The 21,128-nt window shown below is 44.5% G+C and overlaps 1 protein-coding gene across 1 annotated transcript in view; it reads left to right on the plus strand.

Moving 5' to 3' along the window:
* CD109 (CD109 molecule) overlaps positions 1 to 20,853 on the plus strand; it is a 95,974-nt gene extending 75,121 nt beyond the window's left edge. Inside the window, exons 30-33 of the mRNA XM_066622707.1 lie at positions 10,099 to 10,241; positions 15,836 to 15,992; positions 18,346 to 18,448; positions 20,245 to 20,853. Coding sequence (XP_066478804.1) covers positions 10,099 to 10,241; positions 15,836 to 15,992; positions 18,346 to 18,448; positions 20,245 to 20,420 — 579 coding nt within the window. The 3' untranslated portion in view covers positions 20,421 to 20,853. The remainder of the gene's footprint in view (positions 1 to 10,098; positions 10,242 to 15,835; positions 15,993 to 18,345; positions 18,449 to 20,244) is intronic.
* Positions 20,854 to 21,128: the final 275 nt, after the last annotated feature.

The raw sequence follows: 21,128 nt of genomic DNA on the forward strand, positions 1-21,128 counted from the left end.
GCCCTAAACAACGGCCAGTACAACTCAGACTTCTCTAGGGTCGGGTGGGTGAGTGTCAGCACTGTGCCCACGTGCAAAGGAGGAAGAGGGCTGGGCAGTGGTGTCACTAGGGTTTGCGTCACCCAGTGCAGGATGCCAGTGTGTCACCCCCCCCATGCAGTGGGTAGGGCAACACCCCATGTGGTGGGCGTGGTAATATATCATCACTCCGCCCCCACTGGTTTTTTGGCTGTACCATTTGATAGAACACATTCTGCATGAAATTATGCATTGATTGATATATAACATGATGGTATTATTCTTCCAGACTGTGATTTTAGTGACTTTGGTCACTAGTGGTGTCACACACACCCCTGGGTGTCAACTTACTAACACCTTATTGCAGCAGTTCTCAAAACTTTTAGCACTGGGAACCATTTTTTAGAATGACGATCTGTCCAAGACCCACCAGAAGTGATGTCATGGTGGAAGTGACATCATCAGGCAAATTAAAATAAATAAGTATAAATAATTAAAGTAAAACAAATAGTTAAATAAGCAGAAGTCAGCCCTGCTCCACCAAGTGAATTTCCGCTGTAGTCTGCCTGCAATAACACCCCCCCTCCAAAACCAGTAAGGTTTTCAGCCCTACCCAGTGCCCAGTTCAATTTAAGAACTTCTGTTTAAACCAGATCACTGTCAGGATCAACCTGGCTTTGCAAGTCTCAGAAAGGTTTACCTTATCAGCTGAAGCCTCTGTTTTGATTCTTTTTAGTGGGGGGGGGGGGAGGCTGCCTTCTGGAGCACTTGTTTAGCTCCAGGTCCATAGGATCAGGACCATTCTGGTAGCCTTGCACTCTCCTTCACCTGATCTTCCACACCATCCAAGGCACGTTTGCTTACTCGTGAGTAAATGCGTTAGTGAGGCTTAGTTTCGTTTTCTATAGGGCTCAATACATTCATCTGCTTGGAGGGAGGGACTTCCTTCTCAGGTGTTTTTGGGGGCTGCATTCATTGGCTCAGGACCATTCTGGTGTCGTTGGATTCCTCTCAGGATCCTTGTTGGATTCCTGCCCTTTCTGACAGACTAAGGCAAGTTTGCCTACTCGTAAGTAAACACGCAATATGGCTCACTTTCACTTTCCATAGGCATCCATGCATTTTTGTTCTCCAGTTTTTTGGCCATAACTTTTGATAGAAAGGAGATATTTCATTCAGGTTTTTTGCATTGCATTCTGCTCGAAATTCTGCATCCAACAGTATATAATATGATTGGGTTACACCTAACCACTGCGATTTTAGCACGTCACCCCCCCAGTGTGTGTCACCTGGTGCGGCCCGCACTCCCCTAGCGACGCCACTGGGGCTGGGCGCTGATGCCCTAAGAATGCCCTGAGCCTGCCCAGCTCCCAGCCCTCCTCCAATCCCCTTTCAGGGGAGGAGACTCTTGTGTTCCTGGCTGGGCCAAACAAACCCGATCCACTGCTTACATTGCGTGAACGGCATTCTCTGCAGTCTCCAAGTTCTCTTATTGTCCCTTTCCCTCCCTCACCATCCAGCAGGCCAAATGCTTCTCTGACAAGGGTTCCTGATTCTAACATCTGAAGAAGAAGCTTTTATTATTCCCTTTAATGTTGCTGTCCTCAAAGTTTTTCTTTGTATTGTCTTTTTACATTTCTTTGTAGATGGCATAGCCACTAAGAGTGGTAGTTGCCTTTTGTGTATTTTGGGCAATTGTATATTGTTTTGCACAATTGCTGTAATGGGGGCCGCCTATGAAAAGAAGTCAGAAATCATTTATAATTAAATAAATAAGCTGAGTCATGTCACTGATTCAGTCACAAGCAGTCTCCAGCAAGACCTGCACAATCACAATTCATGTTTATTCACAAAATCAATGAATGCACTATCTGGAACAAATATACTAGGTACAAAACGCTGCACTTTTGAATGCTTGGAAAAAACCAAAACTGTGTTCCCAGAACAGAAGTGCAGCCTCAAAGGGAGATGTGTGAATTGTGTACAACAAATGTGCACGTATGTTGCACAAAAGTTATTGTCTAGAAAGACCCTGCATGATCTGGACTCATCTTTCAGCCTCCACAAACAACATGATATCGATGTGTGAGGAGACTAGTGTGGTATATGTCACCAGCATATGTGAGTAGGGGGACTGCACTCTGAATGTGTATCCATCTCTTTTCTAAACTACCATACAGATGTGCCCTATAAAAAGCACTAATAAAACACACACCCCACTTGTGATCACAAATCCTGCTGTGGTTTGTTTGAAGCAGAGTAGGAATGTATCTGGCCTTGACTTGATGCTGCAGTCGGATAAGCCTTCTTCAGTCACCTCTCAGTGAGCTTTTCTTTCTGTATGGACTTCTCTTTGTCCAGAGCCAAGTAGGAATGGAAAATTAAACATGGCACTTCTTCCAGTAAAACGCTTACCTAGGGGGCCTTTCAGTATGTTGCTTCAGATGTTCCTGCGTTGCTGGTAAATTTGTACCCTGTTGCTTATCTTGGCAAATATTAAAACAACAGTGTTTGTGTGATGACAAATTGCTGATTTGTTTCCAGCTTGATCTGACCAAATTCACAACATGTCTCTAGTAAAAGGAGAGAGCATGTTTGACTTTAGTCTCCTGGGATCTAGATGCGCTTCTTTTGAAGCCTAGGAGCTGGAGGTTTTTCAGATCAGAAACAGTGATGTGCTTTGCCATTTTTGTTTATTTTCCCTTATTCCTATGCTCAGTCTATGTCCATATTTAACAAAAGGTTTAAACTACATTAAGCCATTTCTGCCCAACGTTGAATATACACAACAGGGACCTGTGGGCCGGGTTAAAATGGGTTAAATGCAAATGCATATAACAATGCCCATGCATCTTAAAAAACAAACAAAATGCAAAACCACTTAGAAGAGACATATTTTAGAGCAGAGGAGGGGAGAGGGGCGCTTAGCCCTTTCCCTACAGGCAGCCCAATCCTGAGCTGCCCGGGGCTCCCAGGCTCAGCGGCACCGAGAAGGGCTGCTGCCGGATCCTGTGCCTCCCCAGCTACTGCGGGAGGCGCCTTGGGAGAAGAGGACTTTCGTCCCACAGTGGGGCTACTCACTTTACCACCCCATAGTCAATGGGGCTTACTCCTAGGTAAGTGTGGATAAGATTGTGGCCCATACTCTTAAAGCCAAAGCCTTGCCAGGGGAGGCAATGCAGGCAGGGTCACTTTGGGGCATTGTTGGCAAGGAAAAGGGTCTCTCCAGGATCCTTTCCAGCCAGCTGCTTCTGGCTCCTGCCTGCTTCCACCTTCAGGCTCGCTCTCACTCCCTCCTCGCTCTCGCCACTCGCCCTCACTCCCTCCACGTTCCTGCCCCACTGGGAGCTCTTCCAGGCTTCTCTAGCTGCCTGGCTGACTACACAATCAGCGTGCAGGGCAGGCACCAGCAACAGCAGGAGTGTCTGAGCCCCTGTGCGGCTGCCCCTTTTTTCCTGCTGCCCTGTGAGGCTCCAAGCCGCCTTCTCCCACACGCGCAGCTGCTGCCTGACTCCTTGGCCCCCGTGACACACCTGAGGCAGCCTCATGGCACACAGCAGTTGAAAACCCTGGTCTGTTGGGACCTACCTAACTTTATGAGACTAAAAAAAAGTTTCACATTACTAGCCGCTCAATTGACTTTTTAGCGTTCTTGGAAGTGCTGCCTGTTCCACGCGCAGGGCCAGCTAGGCAGGCGGAGATCAGGGGTCTCAATGCGTGGATGAGACGGTGGTGTAGAGAGGAGGAGTTGAGATTCATTAGGCACTGGGGAACGTTTTGAGACGAGTGGGGCCTGTACAAGAGGGACAGGCTTCACTTGTACCAGAATGGAACCAGACTGCTGGCGCATAACATTAAAAGGGTGGCAGAGCAGCTTTTAAACTAATCCTTGGGGGAAAGCCGACAGGAGCCGAGGGGCATCCGGTTCCTCATCCCTATGGGATGAGGATAGGGAGGTTGGAGAACAACAAGGTAAAGACAGAGTTGGAGAAGAAATTGGGAATGGAGGCATGATGGGATGCGATACACTGTTTGGCACAATGAGAAGATGCAGGGATAAAGGAGCTAATAAGCAGCCCATCCTGTGGGATTCCATGTAAAATGCTTTTATGCAAATGCCCAAAGTCTCCGAGCAAAGATGGGAGAACTGGAATGTTTGGTGACTAGAGAAAACTTTGATATAGTGGGCATAACGGAAACCTGGTGGAATGCGGAGAATCAGTGGGATACCGCAATCCCGGGCTATAAACTCTACAGGAGGGACAGGGAGGGGCGTGTTGGAGGTGGGGTGTCCGTTTGTGTTAAGGAAGGGATAGAATTCAGCAAAATAGAGAATGAAGGCAGGTTCGACTTCACCATAGAGTCTCTGTGGGTTAAATTACCAGGCCTAAGGAGCGATGTAATACTGGGGACATACTATCGTCCTCCAGACCAAAAACCTGAAAGAGACCTTGAAATGAGGTGACAAGGAGGGACAGGGTGTAATCATGGGGGACTTTAATTATCCTCACATCAACTGGATCAATTTATATTCTGGAAACAGAGACCGGATTTCTTGACATGCTAAATGACTGTGCCTTACAGCAACTAGTCATGGAGCCCATCAGAGGACAGGTGACTCTGGATTTAAAAATTGTGTGGACTTGGTTAGAGATGTAAATGTTACTGAGTCATTGGGGAACAGTGACCATGCTGCAGTCTGTTTCAACATGCATGTTGGGGGAAGAATACCAGGCAAATCTGTCACAAAAACTCTTGACTTCCGAAGAGTGGACTTCCCTCAAATGAGGAGGCTGGTTAGTAGGAGGTTGAAAGGGAAGGTAAAGAGTCCAATCTCTCCAGAGCGCATGGAGGCTGTTTAAAAGAACAGTAATAGAGGCTTAGTAGAGGCCCAGAAGTGTATACCGCAAAGGAAGAAGGGCTCCACTAAGTCCAGGAGGGTGCCCGCATGGCTAACCAGCCAAGTAAAGGGCAAGGAAGCTTCCTTCCGTAAATGGAAGTCTTGCTCTAATGAGGAGAATAAAAAGGAACATAAACTGTGGCAAAAGAAATGTAAGAAGGTGATACGGGAGGCCAAGAGAGACTATGAGGAACACATGGCCAGCAACATTAAGGAGAATAATAAAAGCTTCTTCAAATATGTTAGAAGCAGGAAACCCGCCAGAGAAGCAGTTGGCCCTCTGGATGGTGAGGGAGGGAAAGGGGAGATAAAAGGAGACTTAGAGATGGCAGAGAAATTAAATGAGTTCTTTGCATCTGTCTTCACGGCAGAAGACCTCGGGCAGATACTGCTGCCCCTCCTGACAGAGGAATTAAGTCAGATAGAGGTTAAAAGAGAAGATGTTTCAGACCTTATTGATAAATTAAAGATCAATAAGTCACTGGGCCCTGATGGCATCCACCCAAGAGTTAATTAAGGAATTGAAGAATGAAGTTGCTGATCTCTTGACTAAAATATACAACTTGTCCCTCAAAACGGCCACAGTGCCAGAAGACTGGAGGATAGCAAATGTCACGCCTATCTTTAAAAAGGGAAAGAGGGGGGACCTGGGAAACTATAGGCCAGTCAGCCTAACATCTATAGCGGGTAAGATGGTGGAATGCCTCATCAAAGATACGATCTCAAAACACATAGACAAACAGGTCTTGCTGAGGGAGAATCAGCATGGCTTCTGTAAGGGTAAATCTTGCCTCACGAACCTTACAGAATTCTTTGAAAAAGTCACATGCATGTGGATGCAGGAGTACCCGTGGACATAATATAACTGGACTTCCAGAAGGCATTCGACACAGTCCCTCACCAAAGGCTACTGAGAAAACTCCACAGACAGGGAATTAGAGGACAGGTCCTCTCATGAATTGGGGTTGAAGACCAGGAAACAGAGAGTGGGTGTCAATGGACAATTCTCACAATGGAGAGAGGTGAAAAGCGGTGTGCCCCAAGGATCTGTCCTGGGACCAGTGCTTTTCGACGTGTTCATAAATGACCTGGAGACAGGGTTGAGTAGCGAGGTGGCAAAGTTTGCAGACAATACCAAACTTTTCCGGGTGATGAAGACCAGAAGTGATTGTAAGGAGCTCCAGAAGGATCTCTCCAAACTGGCAGAATGGGCAGCAAAATGGCAGATGCGCTTCAATGTAAGTTAGTGTAAAGTCATGCACATTGGGGCAAAAAATCAAAACTTCACATATAGGCTGATGGGTTCTAAGCTGTCTGTGACAGATCAGGAAAGGGATCTTGGGGGGGTAGTGGAGAGCTCAATGAAAGTGTCGACCCAATGTGTGGCGGCAGTGAAGAAGGCCAATTCTGTACTTGGTATCTTTAGAAAAGGTATTGAGAACAAAATGGGTAATACATATAATGCCATTGTACAAATCAATGGTAAGGCCACATCTGGAGTATTGTGTCCAGTTCTGGTCACCACATCTCAAAAAGGACATAGTGGAAAAGGAAAAGGTGCAAAAGAGAGTGACTAAGATGATTGCTGGGCTGGGCCACCTTCCTTATGAGGAAAGGCTATAGCGTTTGTGGGCCTCTTCTGCCTAGAAAAAAGGCGTCTGAGGGGAGATGTCTAATTTTGAGACATAGAAAATTATGTATGGGAAAGATAGAGTGGATAAAGCGGTGCTCTTTACTGGGGCATTTGGTGGGCCACTGTGAGATACAGGCAGCTGGACTAGATGGGCCTATGGCCTGATCCAGTGGGGCTGTTCTTATGTTCCTGTGTACTTGTGAGTATACATTTCCTCATTGCCTATCAGCTTGTCAGTTTTATAACCCACTAAAAATCAGGTTCCAACCCACTGGTGGGTTACAACCCACAGTTTGGGAAACAGGGTGCAGTGCCTAGTTTGCCCCTCAAGACTTTGCCAAAAGTGGTCCTTGGCATATGGAAAGCTAGAGGTTGTCCTTTTAGCCTGGGCAGTGAAAGGTTGTCATTACTCGCTGCCTGCAAAGATAATCTTGTCTCCAGATTTCTTGCCTTCCATTAGAGAAACTGCTGACATGTAAGTGTGCTTTCAGGCAAGTTCACAGATGGTGCGAGTGAGATAGCATTTTTTTGGCCTCACCCCAGTTTCTTCTGCCCTCCCCACAAAGGCAGAGTGCCTCAGCTGTGGACATTTTGTACTCTCTAGCAAGGTCATCTCACACATCTGTGAAACGCAGAAAGTTTCAGCCCAGTCCTATTGGGGCTTTGTGCTACCGGAACACATGTCCTGGCAGCACAGTGTGTTTTATGGCAGTCACAAAAGAGCGACCCATCATTCCACACAGCTGGGCTATTGCAAGTGGCAAGCAGCCATGGCTGCACGCCAGCCCAAGCGCCAGTGAGTAGGCACAGGAAGTATGAGGAGTGGGGGGAGGGGGAGGAATGGGCTGGAGTTCAGGATGGAGAGGGGGAGGAGGATGTATTGAGGCCAGGAAGGGGCTTCAGTAGTACTGGCAGTGGCAGTGCCGCCATTATCCGATCCTTCTTTCCCACCCTCTATCCAAAGTAGCTGGTTCAGATTTGAGTAGACTCATTGGGGCAGTAGAGGGACAAGGGAACAAATATTCCTTTACCACAAGAAGGTCTTTGGGACCTGAAACCCCCCCCCCCCTTCATGGAATGCAGTGCTGTATGGCACTTCAAAGTGGCAACTTACTTCTGAAATAGAATTGTTGCTTCAGGGACAAATCCTCACTGCAGTGCCTCTGTTTGCCACCTGTCTTTCATAGCGTATTTGTCTTTTGTACCTGTGGGGTATATCATGTGGAAAAGAATGAATCCCCCTCCAGCTCGCCTTGATTCTGACTAGAATTGCTCTGGCAGTATTTTAAGAAAAGGGAGGTGCTTCCAGTAGGCCCATGTTTGCATTCTCATGGCCCTCAGGAGTACACCCCCGGGTTACCATTTCTGATTTCAGTAGGTGGGTGGACATTCACAATATTTTTAGAAAATCTGCTTTTAGATATATTCAAATGGAAGAAAGCATATTTTAAGCACAGTTGTTATGGGCATTTTTAAAAATACCTCATAATAACTAGCAATTTTATCAACACAAGTGCCTTTGGCGTATGTACTTACAATATATAAGTACAAATGCTTCTGATGAGTAATCGTATAGGACGTGAAACACAGGCTCCTTAAATGGTATCTCTAGTTTTATTTTTTGGGGGGTAAGATGAATGAGTGGGGAGACAGTTACCAGTATCTGCTGTAATGTCAGTTTTTTTTGTGTTAAATGCATATTTATACAACTTCTTTCATGATTCCTAAGAATTATACTGTCTAACTTTAGAAAATTGTGCTGGATGATGGTAACTTTTTGGAAGCTGCTCTTTTATTTGCTGGTGATTTCACCTTTACTTACCATGTAAGGAAGTTTTCTTTGAGGCGGTTTAGCAGTCATGCAGCCCAGATCTGAGCTGTGGGCATGTTTTAAAAGTATGTCATTGCCCTCTGCTGGGCAGAATGTCAGTGTAGCTTGTTAGCTCTTCTCACAAAGCAGTATTTCTGATCTAAACCAGCTGTCTCCATGGAATATGTTAATCTGTTGCAAATCATATCTCACACCAGATAGTCTCTCTGGCAAGGCCTCCACTTCTGAGTTTTGTTCTTGAAAAGTCAGTGCACCAAAAAGATGCTAATTGTTCCTCAATGTCCATCACAATTGCCTAGATCAACATCTCAAGGAACAACATCAACTTTCAGCTTGTCACATGAAAGGGTAAACTGAAGCACCTCTGCTCAAGTAAATGTGTTTGTGAGTAGATGCCTCAGTTTGCTAATTGCCTTTTGTAACTTATTTGCCTTTTGTACCTGTGAATATGAATTGGGAACATGCAAAGAACAGAACAGGAACAAGTGAGGTGTAAGAGACAATAAATAAATATGAAGACGAGAAAATGAACTGCAACAGAGGGGCCCTGGGCCCTAGGTGTTTGTGATGCCAGTAGAAGTCCGTACTTGCTAATGCAACATATGGTCATAAAGTTTAGGAATAATCAACAGTCAACTCTTTTTTTGACAAAAGATAGCATCCTCTGTTCATTATTAAGTAAATAAATATTTGGAGTAATGCCATATTCCCAGTTCAGAAATTCCTTTTGTTCAGGGACTTTTATGCTACTTCTAAAAGTTGGCATGATCCTACAATGTGTCAAATTCTGAAGCAGATTGCAGCATGTTTGAAAATGTATTGGAATTTACAGAAATTTCAGAAGTCTCATTCATGGCAGTAGCACTGAATGTTGCGTGATATGCAGTGCAATCCTATCTTGCGCTGAAATGGGCAGTCCAGGAGACCTGTGCTGTATCCAGCACAAGATAGGGGCCCAAAGTGACTCAGCAGGAGGCAAGGGGAAACTCTTTCCCTTACCACTAGGTAAGCCACCACAGTCACATTTGGTCTCCTCGGACTTTGGACTCCTCCTCCAAAGGTGGCATAAGTCCAAGGAGAGCAGAGTGGCTTGAAGTCGCTGCATGCTGCTCATGGGACTAGGGTTGGGATCCAGCATAACTGCCAGATCCCAGCCCCGCCTCCTGTTCCCCACCCACCCACCCACGTGACTGCCTTCCACCCATCCTCCCCCTGCCCTGGAATGCCTCCCTCCCACTTCCTTCCTGCCTTCCCCAGACCCTTGTGTCAGCTGAGCTCGGCCAACGCAACCCTCCCTGCAAGAGTTGGCGTGGAGGCTGGATTCAACCTCCACGCATCCCTGCACAGGCCCAGCCAACTGTTGGGAAAGTGCAAACGTGCTTTACGGCACGTTTGCAACCCTCCTGGGTTGGCACAAGGGACTTGCGCCAGCTCAAGGCTCACTCTGGATCACACGCTTAGAATAGCTTAGATCCTGGCTTGGTCTAACCCAACAGTTCTGCTTCTCTCACATTCTGCATTATCACAGATTGTTCTGGAATTAATGTAATACCTGAAACTGTATTACAGCCAGAACATTTTCAGGATCTGTACTGCCTTACATCTACCCTTAACTGTTTCCTGGAGCTCTGCCATTACCTCTCTGTATAATCTCATATTATTGCTCACAGTTAATGTATTTGTATCACTAATTTTTGATGTTTTGCCCTTTTGTAGCTCAACATCGTGTATAATGTGAAAAGTTCACCTACCAGCAGGAGACGCCGATCTGCTCAAAATCAAGAAGCCTTTGATTTAGATGTCGTAGTAAAGGATGACAAAAAAAATATAAACCACTTAACCTTGAATGTTTGCACCAGGTAAATAACCACCTGAGGCCATCAATCCTCTCATTTTTTTTACAGACTTTTTACAACATGTGAGAGAAACAAAATATTTGGTATTTTGAAAAATTTGGTATCCTTACATGTACCTGTCCTCTGTATAACAGTGAATAATTTCATTGGAAAGGGATCAGAGATTACACATACATTGCACACCAGGAGTGATAGATTTTAACAGGTGATTAATACATATGATCCTTTAAATCAGTGGTTCTCACACATTTAGCACCAGGACCCACTTTTTAAAATGAAAATCTGTCAGGACCCACTGGAAGCAGTGGCGTAACTGGAGGGGGGGCGTACGGTTCCATTTTGTCCCCCCCACCAGGAATGGCTTCGAAGGGAGGGGCCGCTTGCCCGCTGTTCTGAGGCTCCGTGCCAGGCTGGGTGCTCTGCCTCCCTCCAGCTACTCCACTGACTTGAAGTGAAATCTTCAAGCAGGATAATAGCTAGGCTGCAGTCCTTCCCACACTTACCCAATAGTAAGTCCCATTTACTAACGCTATTAAAAGAATATACATAGTAGCTTGTTAAAAGTACAGGTCTGTAACATTTCCCCAAATGCAGTCACATACCATAGTAGCTTCAAGTCTAATATATTGAAAATAAAATATTGAAATGAATGGGGACCCACCAGAAATTGGCTTGCGACCCACCCAGTGGGCCCCGACCCATAGTTTGAGAAACACTGCTTTAAATAGTTTGGGACTAGAACATTTAAAGGACCACTTTTCCCCACATGATCCTGTCCCCTCACTGAGATCATCAAATGAATTCCTGCTTTGCATTTTACCATTCTCAGGAGTTTGGTTTTTGGGAATGTGGAACAGAGCCTTTTGGGTTGTGATTACAAGGTTACCCAGTTTCCCTTCCCTTTATTAGTGCAATGGTATATCTTGAGGACTGTTTGTTCATTGCGGTTTTGGGCTAGTTTAATTAGTGACGTGGATCAAGCCTCTGTTATCCTGCCCTTTCTCCTATCTTTTATCTTCACAACAACCCTTTGAGGCGGGTTAGGCTGGCAGTGACTGGAACAAGGTCATCCCCTGTGAACATCATAGCTGAGCAGGGATTCCTCGGCTTTCTATCTGTTACACCACACTGGCTATTCGTTTCTACAAGAGTTCTGTAGAAAGTAATTATTCCTTGATGGCAATCACCAGTACACTCCTTCCTTTTGCAGTTACAAAGCAGACATAATTATATCTTGTTCCAATATGGTTATTTGTTTTCAATAGCAGCTACTTTAGCCTGGTGATTCAGTGCACAGATGGTTTTGTTTCATTCTGATCTCATGAGCCAACCACAGCCAGCAGTTGTGCTAAATCTCTTTCAAAGTTGTATCTGTATTTAATCAGCCATGCTGCCAGGCCCAAGAGCATTGCTTTGAAAAGTGAGTCTTCCTTTTTTGCAAATTGTCTCCATATAAAAAGAAAAAGCTTTATTCAATTACTTGTAACTACTGTCAAGCATTCAAAATACAGATCCGGAAACACACTCTGTTCCAAGAGAATGATGGTGGTTTATTATCCCTGCCCAGCAAAATGCTTCTGCCACCTTAATCATAGGCACTTAAGTGTTACCTCATATAAAATAAAAAACCCACAAACATGTTTTCATGGCCTAGTTGTTCATTGGCATTATAATGTGTACTCCAAATCTCTACTGTATTCTAAATTTTAAGGATAACATCTGGAAGAAAGTGCTGTCATGAGCACTCTAGAGAGAGAGAGAGAGAGAAAGGAAATTTCCCCAGAGGCTGTATTAAATGAATGGGTCAATTACTAGAAGTAATTACTGAGGTACTACTTAATAGGTCGTTCAACTTATTAAGATCCCAGGTGATTTAGCTCTGCTTGGTGAACAAGTTCAGAGTGCAATCCAGTCAACCATCATTGTAGAAAGAAGCTAAGAACAGCCCCACTGGATCAGGTCATAGGCCCATCTAGTCCAGCTTCCTGTATCTCACAGCAGCCCACCAAATGCCCAGGGAGCACACCTGATAACAAGAAACCTGCATCCTGGTGCCCTCCCTTGCATTGGCATTCTGACATAGCCCATTTCTAAAATCAGGAGGTTGCACATACACATCATGGCTTGCAACCCGTAATGGATTTTTCCTCCAGAAAAATGTCCAATCCCCTTTTAAAGGCGCCCAGGCCAGATGCCGTCACCACATCCTGTAGCAAGGAGTTCCACAGACCAACCACATGCTGAGTAAAGAAATATTTTCTTTTATCTGTCCTAATTCTCCCAACACTCAATTTTAGTGGATGTCCCCTGGTTCTGGTGTTATGTGAGAGTGTAAAGAGCATCTCTCTATCCACTTTATCCTTCCCCTGCATAATTTTGTATGTCTCAATCATGTCCCCCCTCAGGTGCCTCTTTTGTAGGCTGAAGAGGCCCAAACGCCGTAGCCCTTCCTTATAAGGAAGGTGTCCCAGCCCAGTAATCATCTTAATCACTCTCTTTTGCACCTTTTCCATTTCCATTATATCTTTTTTGAGATGCGGTGACCAAAACTGGACACAATATTCCAGGTGTGGCCTTACCTTTGATTTGTACAATGGCATTATAATATTAGCCGTTTTGTTCTCAATACCTTTTCTAATGATCCCAAGCATAGAATTGGCCTCCTTTACTGCCGCCGCACACTGGGTCAACACTTTCATCGACCTGTCCACCACCACCCCAAGATCTCTCTCCTGATCTGTCACAGACAGCTCAGAACCCATCAGCCTATATGTGAAGTTTTGATTTTTTGCCCCAATGTGCATGACCTTATACTTACTGACATTGAAGTGCATCTGCCATTTTGCTGTCCATTCTGCCAGTCTGGAGAGATACTTCTGGAGCTCCTCACAATCACTTCTGGTCTTTACCACTCGGAAAAGTTTGGTGTTGTCTGCAGACTTTGCCACCTCACTGCTCAACCCTGTCTCCAGGTCATTTATGGTTGAAAAGCACTGGTCCCAGGACAGATCCTTGGGGCACACCGCTTTTCACCTCTCTCCATTGTGAAAATTGTCCATTGACACCCACTCTCTGTTTTCTGGTCTTCAACCAGTTCTCAATCCATGAGAGGACCTGTCCTCTAATTTCCTGACTGTAGAGTTTTTTCAGTAGTCTTTGGTAAGGGACCATGTCGAACGCCTTCTGAAAGTCCAGATATATAATGTCTATGGGTTCTCCCACATCCACATGCCTGTTGACCTTTTCAGAGAATTCTATAAGGTTCGTGAGATAAGACTTACCCTTACAGAAGCCATGCTGATTCTCCCTCAGCATTCCACCATCTTACCTGGTATAGATGTTAGGCTGACCAGCCTACAGTTTCCTGGGTCCCCCCTCATTCCCTTTTTAAAGATCGGTGTGACATTTGCTATCCTCCAATCTTCTGACACCGTGGCCGTTTTGAGGGACAAGTTGCATATTTTAGTCAAGAGATCAGCAACTTCATTCTTCAATTCCTTAATTAACCGTTGTATGGATGCCATCATGGCCCAGTGACTTATTGATCTTTAATTTATCAGTGAGGTCTGAAACATCTTCTCTTTTAACCTCTATCTGACTTAATTCCTCGGTCAGGAGGGGCTGTTCGGGCAGCGGTATCTGCCCGAGGTCTTCTGCTGCGAAGACAGATGCAAAGAACTCATTTAATTTCTCTGCCATCTCTAAATCTCCTTTTATCTCCCCTTTCCCTTCCTCACCATCCAGAGGGCCAACTGCTTCTCTGGCGGGTTTCCTGCTTCTAACATATTTGAAGAAGCTTTTATTTTTCCCCTTAATGTTGCTGGCCATGCGTTCCTCATAGTCTCTCTTGGCCTCCCGTATCACCTTCTTACATTTCTTTTGCCACAGTTTATGTTCCTTTTTATTCTCCTCATTAGGGCAAGACTTCCATTTATGGAAGGAAGTTTCCTTGCCCTTTACGGCCTCTCTAACTTGGCTGGTTAGCCATGTGGGCACCCTCCTGGACTTAGTGAAGCCCTTCTTCCTTTGCAGTATACACTCCTGGGCCTCTGCTGGGCCTCTGTTACTGTTGTTTTAAACAGCCTCCATGCACTCTGGAGAAATTGGACTCTTTTTACCTTCCCTTCCAACCTCCTACTAACTCTGTTAGAAGCTCTGAATTTTGGCATCACTGCGGTGGTGAATGAAGTGGAACACTGAGTCTCTGAACAGATCAATTGAGCAGCAGATTCTGCAGTTACCACTTGCTAGATGAACTAAACTTGTATAGTTTTGCACCTGAATCAGTTTCTCCTCATACTCTTTCAAATAATGTAGTTCCATCAGAATCTTAACCTCAAGTGGGCACAATCCATGAAAAGTTACAAGCAAAGGAATTGGTCTTTGGCTGCAATCTATGCATATGTATTTGGGAGGAAGCTTTGCGGGGGGGGGGGGGTGGATTCGTTTCTCAGTACAACCCCAGGGATCTCATAGTCTCACTCTGCCCTAGCTCAGACTATTTTTTTGTCATTTCTGCTTCCTCTCACTTAGCTGCTATCCTGGGCTTCATTTCTTTGTAGAAAGCAGACAGCAGAAGAAATAGTTGTTTGCAGCTTGTGGTGGACAAAACTCTGGACCAAATTAATTAACTGGAGGTCCTGAAAAATAGTTTCCAAATATATTGAGATTAATTTTACACACAAGCATTTGGCAAATTTTGGTATATAAAGCCATGTTTTTCCATGGGTTATTCTGGCCTTTGGGTTATAAATTAGGCTAGGTGGAATTAGAATAGAATTAGGCTATTCTGTCTTTTTGACAGAAATACATTGCTGTTACTTTCCAGTTAGATTATATTATGAATTTAATGTCTGTCTTTGTAATGTCTGTTCTTTTATCAGGTAGATGATGCGTGGTTCGCATACTTAATACGGACTAGGGTCCTCTCATCTGCATAGTCGCGAGGGGCAAATGCAGCATGCCACACTGAGTACAGTGAGTGTCATGTGACTGTATGGGCATACAATTTGTACAATTCTTCCTCTAAAAAGGGGGTAGAAAAGTCTGCATAAATTGTGTGCACATATAGTCACATTACAAGTTATGCTGTAGGCGGTATGGAGGTGCATTAATATTCCTGGTACTCCTAGGGGGTCATGCTCCACCCATACAAATGGAACATCTGTTCAAATAAGTCTTCAAACAGACACATCCTTTCATTTCATGCGGCATTTATGGTAGAATATTTTAAGTGTTTTTATTTTATTACCCAATTAACCCCAATTAACCCCTGCTAATTGGGTAAGAGGCACTTTTTCATGTGGGTGCTCCTTTTTTAGCAGGGGGAGAGTAACTGGCCCACCTCACCCCAGCACTGTCTGTTTTAGTGGCTGTCTGCTGGTATTCTTTTTGCATCTTTTTAGATTGTGAGCCCTTTTGGGACAGGGAGCCATTTAGTTATTTGATTTTTCTCTGTAAACCGCTTTGTGAACTTTTAGTTGAAAAGCGGTATATAAATACTGTTAATAATAATAATAATAATAATAATAATAATAATAATAATAATAATAATAATAATATTTCTGTGTAAAATGTTCTCTCCCTTCTTTTCTTAGATATTTGGGTGCTGGCTCATCTTCAAGAAGTGGTATGGCTCTCATAGAGGTTGGATTACTGAGTGGTTTCTCTCTGTCACCCAGTTTCATGTTGCATGATGATCTGATTAAAAAGGTGGAAAAAGAGGAAGGCAAAGTCCACTTATATTTGGATTCCGTAAGTTAGTCATAATGTTATCTGGTCTGATGGTCAAAATTTCAATGTTCTCATAAGATTAATTAAGAGGTTCGCCTCTTTAGTCGAAATAGGGCTTATTAAAAGTTAAAAGCTCCATATTTCGCTTATATATATATCCCGCCTTTCTCCTCAAGGGACCCAAGGTGGCTTACAACAATAATTAAAACATACATTAAAAACATAATTTAAAACTAGGTAAAGACATATTAACAACAGCCATCTAAAAAACAGCAAGCAAATAAAAAGTTTAAAAGAGCAATCAGCAGCAATTTCTAAAAAGGACCCATGGGCTGTAACCAGGTGTTAAAAGGTGTTTAAAAATGTTGTTAAAAAGGCCAGGAACTCAGAAGGTTTGCCTAAAAAGAAAAGTCTTCAGGCCTCGCCGGAAAGTTTCAAGAGCGGGAGCAGTTCGTAAATCAAGGGGGAGGGAATTCCATAGTGTTGGTGCCACTACTGAGAAGGCCCTGTTTCTCGCCACCGCCCCACATACCATCCTGGGCAGCGGCACTTGTAAAAAGGCCTTCTCTGATGACCTGAGAGGACGAGCTGGATTGTATGGGAGTAGTCGATCTCTAAGATACCCTAGCCCAGAGCAATATAGGGCTTTAAAGGTCAAAACCAGCACCTTGAATTGGGCCTGGAAATGAATGGATAACCACTGCAGCCACTGGAGAAGCGGTCCGACAGAGTCAAACCGCCTACCTCCAGTAACTACACGGGCCGCTGCATTCTGCACTAATTGCAGTTTCCGAACCATCTTCAAGGGCAGTCCCACAAAGAGTGCATTACGATAGTCTAACCTCGATGTCATTGTGGCATGGATCACCATGGCCAGGTTTGCACAATCCAGGTATGGCCACAACTGGCGCACCAGCTAAAGCTGAGCGAAGGCCCCCCAGCCACAGCTGCCACCTGAGAATCCAGGAGCTGCTGTGAGTCCTGGCGGACCCCCAAGCTGTGGACCTACTCCTTCAGGGGGAGTGCAACCCCATTCAGCGCAAGCCGATAGTCCAGCATCTGCATCAAGGATTTCTGAACCAGGAGAACCTCTGTCTTAGCCGGATTTAATTTCAGCTTGCTAGCCCTCATCCAGATCCTCACTGCCTCCAGACAGGGCTCCAGGACCTCAACCGCCACCCTGGAATCTGGAGGAAAGGAGAGATAGAACTGGGTCTCATCAGCATATTGATGGCACCCCACTCCAAAGCCCCGGATGACCTCTCCCAGTGGTTTCATGTAGATGTTAAATAGCATGGGGGACAGAATTGAACCCTGTGGCACCCCACACCTCAAGGGCCAGGGTGTTGAACAGATATCCCCCAGCACCACCATCTGGGACCGATCCTCCAAGTAGGAGTGGATCTACCACAAAACCGTGCTTCCAGCTCCCAACCCAGTCAATCAGCCCAGAAGGATACCATGGTTGATGGTTCCGAAAGCCGCTGAGAGGTCTAGCAGGACCAACAGGGACGCACTCCCCCTGTCCAGTCCCCGGCGTAGGTCATCCATCAAGGCGACCAAGGCAGTTTTCGTCCCAAAGCCCGGCCTGAAATCAGATTGAAAAGGATCCAGATAATCCGCTTCATCCAAGACCCTCTGGAGTTGAGACGCCACCACCCGCTCAGTTACCTTGCCCAGAAATGTTGCCCAGGGATGTTGGAGACTGGCCGGTAGTTATCTAATACAGTGGAATCCAGGGAGGGCTTCTTCAGGAGGGGCAAAGCGGTAGCATCCCCTCCATCAAAGAAGAGTTGACCACCCTCCCTGTCCACTCAACAAGCCCCGCCCCCCCGGCAGCTCTTATTAGCCAAGCTGGGCAAAGGTGAAGCAGGCAGGCAGATGGCCTCACACTCCAAAGGAGTCTGTCTACATCCTCAGGCTGTGAAAGCTGAAAAGAATCCCACAACACCCACAACAGGAATAAAGATTTCCTTGGAGACAACTGGTTTTATATGCCTTTACATACACATGGAGGATTCATGTTGCATTCCTAGTGTGTACTCTCTGCACAAGGTGGAGTGTCAGAGCACACCTTGGCCCCTTTCTCCTGCATGTGGAAAACTTTTTGTGAACCAGCATCTGTATGCAAATCTGCTGTGCTAATGAAATTGGCCTGCTGTTAGTTACAGACAGATCAGATTGACTGGGTACATTTCTGTATCAAACATAGTTGTAAGCATTGGTTAATGCATTATTTTCTTTAATTATAAGAAATTAGGATTTTCAGTTGCATGCCTTTCATCATGCAACTATAAGAAGTTGGAAGGAGTTGCATGCAACTCATCATGGAAGCATACATAGTTCTTTAAATAATGTCCCTTTTATTTTCTAGTTAAACGCAACACAGGTTTGTGTGGATATTCCAGCTGTGAGAGACTTCAAAGTGGCGAATACACAAGATGCCTCTGTGACTGTGTTGGATTATTACGAGCCCAGTAAGTGCCAGTCATTCTTAATAGATCTTGTGTTCAGCACTGAAATATCCAGTTGTGTGAAAGATGATGCAAAGTTAATAATGAGTGACAGCACAATCCTGTACATGTCCACTCTGAAGTACGCCCCACTGAGTTCTATGATCCTTAGTACCAGGTAAATGTGTATAAGATTGCAGCCTTAAAATGAAGAAAGATCTGCATTAAAGAAGTACTGAAGATGGTAAGAGATGCCATCTTATTAATGGAAATACGAGAAACATAAGCAGTGTTAATTCTGTTAATAGCTGTATCTGATATATTTTTGTGTGTGTTTTGCAGTGGTGAGACCTCTCCTCACTGCTGTCCCCAGCCGTGGCCCAGAGGCACACAGCTTCATGCGTTTCTGGAATGGTGTTCACAATGACATGAAGTGTGTTCCTCCACCAAAACATGGTTCTGATGGTGGTTATGTCATAGGATTGGGCCATCAGTCCATGTACTTAAGAATGTGAACTGCATCTGAAGAAATTCAGCAAAGCACAAGGTTATGTGCTTAAGTAGGAGTCACAGGGAAAGAGGAGGATAAAGTCAAAATGGCTTGATAAAGGCCAGGGGCCTTATTACAGAGGCTAGTCTGAATGTTTTGCAAGTAACATAATAGAAGAGGAGTTCTGTCTTTCAAGAACTGACTACATTCCAGGTGGATCTTCTCACAATCTGGTCACATTCTGGCTGCCTTCTCTTCCAACACTGACAAAGAGCTTCAGAGTTGGCTTCTTTTGGCTCTCATCCAAAAGAGCTCTGCTCAACATGTCAAGGTCTTGCTGCTCCTGGGATATCTGGTGATCTTGAACAGGCAACCATCCGATGATATCTTCAGGCATAACAGCAGCTCTACCCTCTAGACCAGACCTCTACTCTATATGAGTAGAATGTACTTGTAAAATGTATTGATTCATTGCTTTTAGACTAGTCTTCATGTAACTTCGTTACAAGAACTGCATAATTTTTGTGACTTCTTGAATTGAAAACAATATGTGATGGTTAGGTAGAACTTAGCATAGTATTTCCATAATGCCAAAAAGTCATATTGTGTATAAATGCAAAATATTTATTTTTAAATAGATGGAAATATTTGTGGATAATTTTTCCTATAGTTTGTTCAACTTGGAAACAGAATTTGGTTGTATCTTTTAAAAGTATTTTCCTTATAATATTGAGAAATTTGCTTAAGGTCATGTGTGTTGCTTTTTGGAAAAAAAAGTTTGCAAAATGCATTTCCATTTTCTTAAGCATCAGCTGACTGCTCATATTGGATTTGGCCTACAAGCGTTATTTTCCTTTTGGTTTGTTCTGTAGGCTGAATCAGTGCCATAGCAAAACACTTGAAATCTACTGCAAAATGTATTATAACGTATTTTTGTGTTACAAAATATTGGTTGACAGGCAAAATAGGCAATCAGCAAAACAACCCAAACATTCTTGGTTATATATCCATCTGAATAGATAACAACAAACAGCAACTGATATTGTTGCTTTAATTATGTTATTATTATGTTCTTTTGGCTAAAGCCATTATTGCAGGCCTTAGTATGCACCAAGCAAGTATGCACGAAGCAAAATCACAACAGAATGGTCTGTGCTTTAGGGTTCTCATAATGGATTTTATAGCACTGGTTTGAAGTCCTCTGTAGGCCGTATAGCATTGCAGACATTTCTTTCAGCTCTATGTAAATTTGTCAAACTAAAATTTGGTGGGTATGATTGCCTCTAAACTAGTAACACTGACTATTATTCCCCAATCTCTCTCACCACAGGAAGAAAAGCAGTGAGAAGCTATAACTCCAAAGTGATGCAGAGTTTGTCATCTTGCTCCTTCTGTGAAAAGGATGAATGTGATCTTTGTACTCAGACAGATAGCACATCATCAACTTTCCTTTCCTATCAACTGTTTGCTGTGCTTGTAAGCCTACTGTACAGTTGGTTGGTCTAAGAACTTCTTGACATCTTATCCAAACTGCACTTTTAAAAAACCTGCTCTTCTCTCCCTCCTGCATAAGGTTTATCAGGATAGGGTCGCTCCCCATTTCCTGTCATTGGAGGGAGAGACTCACACTTGTCACTAGAAAGCAGAGAAGTTCTAAATTGAACTTGGGCTGTGTGAAAATTGACACTAATAAAACTTTTAGGTCTGTAACTCATTGCAAGAACTTGCATCTCAAAATAATTATCAGGAAGGACCAGGCTTTTCTCCAGAGAGTCCACTAGAAAAGGAAACTCACAGCTCAGATAAATTCTCCTATTTTTAATCACACAGCCCAATCCTAACTAAATGCTGCACTGGCAGAACTCCTGTTGCAAAAGCACCGCAAAGCGCACTGTGACAGTGGTAGTAGCTAGAGCCTTCCTGTGTGTGCTGGTGGCTGTTTAGATACCTGCTGGACCAGGTAAGTCCAGCACAGGGGTGTGAGGAGGGGTAGAATGGGGAAGGGATGGGTGGATCAAGCCTGGGAGGGGGGCAGGATAGGTGGTGCTGGCACGTACCATATCCTATCACCCTTTCTGAGCCTGATTGCCTGCACAGATCAACTCAGAGTTGCACTAGTGATATCACTGGGGCAAGTCCAAGTTGATCCATTGCGGCTACTAGGCTTATCTTAGGGCAAGGGCACAAATGTCCCCTTACCCCAGAGAGATCTCC

The sequence above is a fragment of the Tiliqua scincoides genome, chromosome 1, assembly GCF_035046505.1.
Source record: "Tiliqua scincoides isolate rTilSci1 chromosome 1, rTilSci1.hap2, whole genome shotgun sequence".
Lineage (NCBI taxonomy): Eukaryota > Metazoa > Chordata > Lepidosauria > Squamata > Scincidae > Tiliqua > Tiliqua scincoides.